The sequence below is a fragment of the Acipenser ruthenus genome, chromosome 19 (assembly GCF_902713425.1).
Source record: "Acipenser ruthenus chromosome 19, fAciRut3.2 maternal haplotype, whole genome shotgun sequence".
Taxonomy (NCBI): domain Eukaryota; kingdom Metazoa; phylum Chordata; class Actinopteri; order Acipenseriformes; family Acipenseridae; genus Acipenser; species Acipenser ruthenus.
The window spans coordinates 1369504-1379073 of record NC_081207.1 but is presented as its reverse complement, the minus strand read 5'-3'; the positions used below and the strand labels follow the sequence as shown (position 1 = coordinate 1379073).

General features: G+C 38.2%; 1 protein-coding gene across 1 annotated transcript; it reads right to left on the bottom strand.

Moving 5' to 3' along the window:
- Window positions 1-2515: 2515 nt before the first annotated feature.
- Window positions 2516-9343, bottom strand: LOC117424721 (sterile alpha motif domain-containing protein 9-like). Its single transcript, XM_034041389.3, has 3 exons — window positions 9289-9343; window positions 8207-8273; window positions 2516-7636 (listed from the first exon to the last, which is right to left on the bottom strand). The coding sequence occupies exons 2-3, from the start codon at window positions 8208-8210 to the stop codon at window positions 2994-2996; spliced, it is 4647 nt and encodes a 1548-aa protein (XP_033897280.3). The 5' UTR covers window positions 8211-8273; window positions 9289-9343; the 3' UTR covers window positions 2516-2993.
- Window positions 9344-9570: the final 227 nt, after the last annotated feature.

Genomic DNA, 9570 nt, shown 5'->3' with positions numbered 1-9570 from the left:
GGTCCAATTGTATAGTGTGTTATTATGCGTGACACTTTTAACAAAAGTAAATGGTTTTAGAACCACTTTTAATTGGTTTGATTATGGTTTGCATATAGGCTTAAAACAGCTTTCTAAACAGAAACAAAGGTTTTATCATTCCGAAGGTCACAGCTGCACTCTGCATTATGAAAAGCAAATTACTCCCTAAAAGGGTGTATTTCAGGCCACATGCCAAGCTACAGAGAGTGGAACAAGAGTGAGAAAAGCACGCACACATCTGGAGCACAGATACGCACTTCAGGGCGTACAGGATTAAAAGTAGGTGTGGAGATACTCAGAAGATATTCGCATTCTGAAATGGTAAAAGACGAGACACCACACGTAAACTACTCGGCCTGAGAGCAGGAGTAAGGGGCACGTAGGAGCTTCAGCTTCTGACTCGAGGGGTGACAATTGACAGGGGGAGGGGTGAGGTCTGAGAAGGTCCTAAAATGGACACCATACGGGGCTCCTGAGTGGCGCATCCAGTAAAGGCGCTCGCATGGAGTGTAGGATGCGCCCTATAGCCTGGAGATCGCAGGTTCGAATCCAGGCTATATCATTTCTGACCGTGACCAGGAGTTCCCAGGGGGCGGCGCACAATTGGCCGAGCGCCGCCCAGGTAGGGAGGGCTTAGGGAATCCATGGTTCACCGCGCACCAGCGACCCCTGTGACTGATAGGGCGCCTGCGGGTCTGCAGTGGAGCCCTTCAGATCTGTGTTGTCTCCGGGTGGCTTGGCTTGGCATGGACACATTTCGGAGGACCCGTGTGTCAGCCACCGTTTCCCAAGTCGCCGGGTGGTTGCAGCGGTAAACCGGGATTAATAATAACACAATTGGCAATTCTAAATTGTGTAGAAAAAATGGGTAAAGATCATTGGCATTGACTAAATAAAAATAAAAAAATGGACGTGTATTAGCGGCCATGAGTAGTAAACAGTTGAAGACAACCATAATTATGATTAAAACATCAACGCTGTGGGAAGCAGATGTTAGTAATAATAATAATAAATTATGAACTTCTGTGTTGTCTGTTGATTTATTTTATAGCAATGTACATGTTTACTTCTGTTTTAAACATGTTATTTTAGATGATCTGGACTGGTAATTAACACCAAGTTTAGTAAATGTGTATGTAATAATAATAACAACAAAAAACTCTTGACTTTGGCATTTGTGTTTCAGAACTAACAAAAAAAAAAAAAAAACTCACGTTTGTGAAGCTGCTGCAGTTGCCACTGAATGTAATCAAGCCGTCCTTCACAGAAATCCCTTTGTTTTTCTCCAGGTAAAGTCAGCCATCATCATATTACAATCCAACATTACAAAACTAAGGTAGGGGTGTTATGATCGTGAAACTAAAACTAACATGCCCGCTTAATTGTGAAATATTTGGGTTTTTTTTCACTGTAGTGTTGCATTTATCTTCACATAATGGTGCAAAAGTATTATGAAACAAAACTACAAGATTCCTTAGCCGGAAGAAGCCACTTGTATTCAAACATCGCCATTGTGTGAAATCAACAGAATATTTTGGGAGTGTTATGTTAACCCTTCTTTGAATGATGGCGTTCACTTTGCGTACCTGCTATTACTATGGTTGGTGTGCTCTTCTGTATAACTATTTAAGATGTTGCAAAATAGTACTGGGTTTGTTTTCTGTGGGGTTTTCTAGCATTGCTGGTACAAAACTGTAAAATCCTCCAAAATGTATTTGGATTTGTGTATTTAACCTACTTTCACTTATTCAGCAGACTTTCAAACTTGTGTTTGTTGTTGAAAGGACATTTTTCTTTCGCTCTTTTAAACAAATGTTATAGCTCAAATTGTAGTTGACATGTTAAATACTGTTAGTTGTGTGAGAAATGCTAGTCAAATGCAAACTAATTTGTACAACCAAAAATAAATCTAACTTTGGCAATATTTTATAATCTAAATATCAATGGCAAACAACCTTGACTTTCTGATGTTTGCTTTTTATGAAAAGATATATTTGGTTTGGTTTTGTAGGGAGTAAAATAATCAGCACGCAGAGGCGACTGGTCCGGTTTCAAAACCAGAGATATTCCAAGCCACAGCAAATCAGCATGCAAAACTGAGATCTCAGAAGGGATTCAAAATCCTCGGAGTCCTTCACAGTTCACATTTTTTACAGCACAATCACCCCGCCCCTGCTTCCAGCATGCAATGCCTTTGTATCGTTAAGCCAATAACAGCAGACAGCACCCTATTACACTCCACCCATATCCTGACACGCACACATCCCTATCTACTCCTTCTGGGGCGTTATACCCCTCCTTAATATTTGCCGACTTGCACTAGCAGGCTAGCGTGGGCTGTTAACACATTTTTATCACATGCAATCCTTACACACACACACACACACACACACACACACACACACACACACACACACACACACACACCAAAATATAAAAATTAACTCCTTCAGCCTACACGAAATGCACTAAATTTTACAAAAAAACCGTTACAGATTTTTTTTTTTTTTACAATTGTTACAAGACATAACATTGTTTTTACGTACAATTACATTATTTTTTACACATTATTTTTACATACAATTACCCATTTATACAGTTGGGTTTTTACTAGAGCAATCTAGGTAAAGTACCTTGCTAAAGGTAAAGGGTACCGCAGCAGTGTCCCCCACCTGGGATTGAACCCACGACCCTCCGGTCAAGAGTCCAGAGCCCGAACCACTACTCCACACTGCTGCCCTATAACCATATATTATAATTGGGATATTATTGAGAAGAAATACAGATTAAAACAACAAAAATTGAAAAACATGTATATACACTATGTGCAAATTTATTTTTGGTTACAGTGAGAACTTTTGAGTGTATCAGGCAACAGTCCAAACTGTAAGAATCGGTCATCGGACGCAACATTTGGAACGTTGTTACTGTAACTAAGCTACTAAAGTAACTATTGTTTAAAGTTGTATGACTTAATGAAGGACTTCAATGTGTAAGGCAACTGGCCCATAAAAGGAAAAGCCCAAGTAGAATGTTACATTTTCATTTGTATCATGCACCGAAGCCGAATGCAATGGGAGAACTCTGATCTTGCTGCCCTTGGAGGTGCCCCGTACAAAAACACTGCCATTCTCTGTCCATCCTTTAACACGTTTCAACAGCTGGGTAATTTCTGGAGTTGCCCAAACTTCACCACTGAGCCACTTCAGTCTCCTTTCATTTAGAGTGCCATTGAGGAATTTTTCAAGCTTGCTTCTATGAATGAACCTGTCGAGACCTTTTCCCTGTCCTAAGTAAAAGTGAGTGAAGATTCGTTTTTTTCTTGGAGGCACATTTTTTATTTTAATTTCATACAGGTCTTTCAAGGTGCTGATTGCCGACATCAGGATTTTATTTTTATGTTGACTGGGTTCCATGTCTTGTGATTCATCAGGCCAAAACAGCAAAGAATGCAGAAAGAAGGCACTGGTAGGAGACCTGTTGTTTCTCTCTTTATAGAGCTGCAGACTAAGTTCTTGAAGTTTCTGTAGAGTAACAAGCTTTTGAGAACGAGGTAAAGCACATCCTAGTGCAATCTGACAGAATATGTAGTTAACCAGATCTATAGGGTCTAGCTTTTCCTTCTGAAGGTCCTCAGGATAAATGTTAATTATTTGTTCCAATTTTTCCCCTGATCGTTTAGTTTTGTGATCAGTCAGTAAAGAAAGGATGGTAGTAATGTTGCCACCACCAAGTTGGTAGATACGCATACGTCTCATTAATGGAGTTAAATCCTCTGGATTCACTAACTCCAGTTCGTGGGTATCTGAGCTGAATGAAGTACCACTGAAAAAACGTGCATAGACAGTGGTTTTTCTTAACAGCCATTTCCGGGGATTGTATATGTGTTCCTGCTCTTTACTATTTTGTTGTTCTTCTTCTTCTTCACTTTTATCAGTTTGAAAGTAACTCAGATCTTCAGAAATCCATTCAAGAGCCTCACATAAGCTTTTCTGTAGACCTTTCAAACGGCTGTGTAATTTGTGCCAGGGCTTTTTTACTTCTTCTGGAATGTGATCTGTAAGCAGGTACTGCAGCAACTCTGAATGTCCACTTTCATTTGAAAATACATTCACCGACGAAATGAGCTGCAACAGACGGCATCCAACATCTATTTCCCCAAAATAGGCAGAGTCATTCACTAAATCTTCTTCTGATTTAGCTGCTTTTTCAGAAGCTCTGAAGCACTCTGTTGCCTTTAGTGCAATTCCAATTATCTCAGCAGTATTTTCAGCTGTTGCTTCCTCTTTGCCCAGTAAATCATATTTAACATTGAACCATTTTTTATAAACCTGACCTTCTGTGTGCAGAATGAAAGAGTCATGTGGCAGGTGTGATTTTGCTACTTCAGCCCAATGTTTGGCCTCCTCAAATTTTTCATGTGTGTAATGTAGTCGTGCAAGTTGTTGTGCAAAGAATGGATCCTTACCAAAACTTGTATAAGCGACTTTCAAAAGATCCATAGCTTTGGCTGGGTTTTCTTCTTCATTGCATACATGCTCAATAAGCGGGGAAAAAAAGCTATCAGTGTTGTCTCCCTTGCTTCTTTTGTAACGCCTTATGAAGAGATTCCTAATGAACTTCATAAAGTAATCTCGGCCAAACCTGTGTTCGAAAAGCACCTGTTCGTGAAGAAGATCCATTGCAATTGCACTCTGTTGCTGGTCACTTGAGAGTTGCTGCAGAATTTCTTTTGCAACTAAGGGATGAATTATACGTATTGAAGAGATGTAGGCTGGGTTCTCTCTCAAATGAACAAATACAAGTCTAGCTTGTTCACTTAATTGGCTTTCAAAGTGATGCTGGCGAGCTCTATCATTCTGTACTCCTAATCCCAAAAAAGCTTCACAGTGGGATACTGGGATGTAGGAGTTCTGCACGTAGCAATTGAGTAATGCAACATACCTGATCAAACGAGTGACAAGAGATGAATGATCAATACCTTGTAACAAATGTTCCACAAAGTCTTTAATATACTGTTCCTTAAACTCTTCACTCATCAAAACAAAAGTCAGGATGAACTGTGGTTCATACTGTTGTTCAAGGTTCCTGCGTTTTTGAGCAAACAATTTCTTTTCTCTCTCTGTCAGTTTGTGTGTGACAGCAACTGTTTGTAATGGTAGGGCCCGGTACATCTTTTCAGGATCATGAGATCTTTTGCAGCTCAACAGAATAAAGCATAATGTTGATGGATTGATCTTCATAGAGGCAATTGCATTTCCTAATTCATGCCTCAGATCACCAATGTATTCCTCATCACAGTCTTCCACCAACAAGAGAACTGGAAGACAATTATTTCTGTCCTTTTCCTCATATTCTCGCAACTGGACGGCATGTTCACAGACAGTTGTAACAGGGTAAGAAGGTTTTACAACTGCGCATCTCAGATCCCCTCTGAAGTTCCAAAGGAGCTGTCGTGCAACAGTGCTTCCCCCACTGCCTGGATGATGGTATATGTTGATTCTTTCCACAGATTTCTTTGGCGGATTCCATTTTAAAATGTCATCTAAAATTTTTGCTACATCTCTGTATGCATCACGCAGAATGATTTCACCACAATGTGTGTTGTCTGCTAGCCAAAAATGTTCCCAGCTTACTTTTCCTCCTTGATAAAAGTACCTTTCAGTATTTTTGACAAAGTCCTCATCAACACTTTTGATATCATCACATTGATCAACGCTCAGTATTTCCAAGGAAAACTTTCTTTCTTCCTCAACACTTTTGAGTGAACACAACCCCTTGTTAAAGACCCTTAAATGTTTGGTTGTCCGTGTCTTAATGGGCTGTATGCTTTGGACTGTTTCATCTACATGGCTCATTTTCATTCCAACTATGCTTGCGCAATTCAGTGTTTCAAGGCTGCAAGAAGCCTGTGCTTGGCTAGCCCACTTGTTATAGTTTTCCATTGATTCTGAAATGGAAACTATATAGTCATTGCCATTCATTTCAACATAAAATTCATGGAAAGTATGAATAAGTGGCTGTTCGACAGGAGACATCAAAAGAAAAATGACAACAAATGAGCCCTTTGGAAGAATTTCATTGCAAAGCATTATTATTGCTTTTCTTAGGTGTTTTTTCTTGGTTTTGATCCATGTCATTTCATCACAGGAATTTTCATCACCAAGGTAATCACTGCGCCCATTGCAGAATATCCAACTGGTTTGATCAAACAAGTGCAAGTGCTTTATAAACTCACTGGTGCTCTGCCCACTTTCATTGGTGTAATCCTGCAAGAAGTGCAGGTTTACTGCATGGTGCTCCTCATACTGACTACACAATCCAGATGATTTAGAATCTGGGTCAAAATCAAATACACAGAAGATATTCATGTTCAGTAAAAAGCTGATACACTCCAAACTGTCAGCTTCCCATTTGTTTGTGACAAGAATGTACTTTAAGGAATTATCTATACGTTTCTTGCCGCAAGTTAAAAGGAGAGACAGTTTTCTTCCCAGATCTTCCGAATTCACTGATGGATTTTGATGACGTGTGGATTCTGCTTCCTCTCTTCTGCTGTCCCTTTCTGGCATGCCAAGAATAAAGGCAACCTTATCTTCTTCACTGATTAGTTCTGTCTTGGCCCCTACTCTGCGATAGGCTATTATCTTATCATATTGAACCTTATTTGACTTTTCATTAAAGTTAGGTAGACAAACTGAGTATATTTTACCTCTCACAGTCTTTACTGTGGGTACGATATCTACCTCAATCACCCAGTGTTTTAATTGGCTGTCTCTGTGAATGACTTCTATGAACTTCGGCATCCGTATACAGAGCCGAGCTTCTTCTTTTTCAGAAGGGGTCTTGAAACATCTCTCTATGTAATCCAATGCATCAACATAGAAGTCTCTGTCATTCACAGGTACACCAATTATTTCTCCATGTACATGCTTAGTATTCTCCACACTGTCCATGACACCAAAGTGTATTGTGCCATTTGTACGAACATTCATGCAACCACAGGCAAATCTGAGAACCTCGTTTGCAAACTTTGCTTGCAATTTCTGTCTATCTAACTGTGCAGCAGTGGCAAAAGATTTATACTCATGACAGGGTGTGATTCGGTCTATGATTCCTGATTCTGGCTGTAGGACTGTGTGCTTCACATATTTAAAGTCTATGTCCTCTGTATCAAATGGCCGAGGGTTACAGTCTCTCTTGCATGATGACTCACTGCCAGTCTTTGTTTTTTCTGTACTGCTCTCTTCCTTTGCAGGATCTGGTTCCTTCACCACGCTCACCTCCTGATTCTTCTTTTCTGTTTGTTGTTTTTTATTTTCAGCAGAGGATTCCTTTGCTTCTTTCTTCTGGAGAACAGGCTGCTCATTGCTTTGTGTCTCGTGCTGCTGTAGAGATTTTAACAGTTCATTTCTTTTACTCAAAAGAAGCTCGATTTGGCCAGGTTTCATACCAGTCTTGGCTTTTAGAAAGTCTTCTGTTATCACCATGAGAACTGGCCCTGTAACTTCATCTTCATAAAGTTTCTGTATGTACTGATCTTTCAATCCTACTGATTCCAACCAGGACTTCACATGGTTTTCAGTCCATTTCTTAAGTGGCAGATCTTTGAACTCTAAATTAAAATAAGAAAATTATGTTGCTCATGAATTCTTTCTTGTAAGAATTTGTAATCTTCCTTCTAACTATACACCACAATTTACTTACAAGCATCACCTAACCCTATTTGTAAGGTTTTTCAGATTATCAAATCATTTATATAGCGCCTTTCATACAAAGTACTGTATAATGCAAAGCATGGAAAATCACAATAAATTACATTTGTATAAAGATCCCAAGGCGTGTCACACACAAAACTGCCAACAGTTAGCCATTACATTTAAAAAAAAGTCTAATAACGAATATGTTGAAAACAGCAATTAAAATTAGATTTAAAAAGTGGTTTTTAATTGTATAAAAAAATAGTTTGTCAATAAAACAATAAAAAGAGTTTACTTAAAAAAAAAAAAAACTCCAAAAAGAAAATGCAGTTTGGATTGTAAAATAGGAACACTAAGATGGAAAAGTTACTTTCTTGTTTTTATTTTGAAAACACATTACTGGTAGCTGTATTAAGATTCAGATGTAGATTTGATCAGGGCACTACAGAAAGCATCACATTGAAATGAGCTCTGTGAATACTTACCCATTTTCAAAGCGCAGTATACTACTCACACTGAAGGCTGGGAGACCTGTATATTCACATACTCCACCTAAAAAACAAAATCAGATGATAATGTTGTTTAAATGTATGAATTGTGTTCAGATTTATAATGACCTGGTAATTAGTAATTGTACTGATTAAATACATGTGGGATTTACTTTAATATATATATATATATATATATATATATATATATATATATATATATATATATATATATATATATATATATATATATAATTCCCCCATGCAAATCACAGCATTAAAGACAACTTTGTTGCATTCATTTTTAACTAATTCGTAAGTAATATTTAAAGCACGAAAGGGTTCAGTATCTGAGCAGTTATGCGTATCTATTCGGAAAGGGTTATGTGTATAATCGAAAAAAAACTGTTTACTATCAAATCCATTTCTAGCAAAAAACGACTTAGCCCTATGAAAGAGCCAAAGACTCGAGTGATTCATAATATGTTCTTATTTATGGGTTGGTTGTCTGTTGTTTTATTTGATGGAGGTTGTGAGGGAACAGCGTTCTTTCTCATTTAAATAATTCACGGACATTGGACTCTCTGTTTTTCCGTCTGTGTAGTAGGCCTATGTGTGTCGCATCTACTATACCGAGAAACGAAACTTAAGAGTGAAATTAATTCCCCTTACCGCTGTAGTGTTTTGACTGTTTTCTATTTCTCAATACATGTCAAATACACAAGTAGTTAAAAATGACCTCTAATTTAAATCGTGTACTAGTTACAGGAAAAACTAAATGAAAGACTGTGGAAGACTAACTCCATTAGGCCGGCTATCACTGAAAAGTTGGATAATTATTAATTTATGTTGCATTTAATTTCAAATAAATGTTTCAGCAATTTAATTCCTTCCGGTGAAAAGTGTTAACGCACTTAGAAAACACGTTATTTATATTTTCAGCAGGCAGAAAAAAATACAGTAAAATGAAAAATAAACGAGCAACAACAGAAAAACGACCCCAAAACAATAACGAATCTAGAGTTATTATAATAAAAGATGAATTAATTTTCAAGAATGCAATCAAAACATCTCATTACCCGTTATGGAGACGCGCAGACCAACGCGAGAGGAGTACTGTGTAACGCTGGCAGCGCTTATGGGTGGAGAGCAGCATTGCTCTGCTGTTATAAAGCCTGTGAGGTATCACGTAGCAAGTCGCATGTAAATTGCATCCATTCCAACCAATTATCTACATCTCGATAACATTCTGGGAAGGACTTTGAGAATAATATACATCCCAGTAGCTTCGGTTCTCTATATCATTTCTGTATTATACTGGTTGCTATTTCTTTGTCCCTAGTTTACAAAGAAGTTTATTT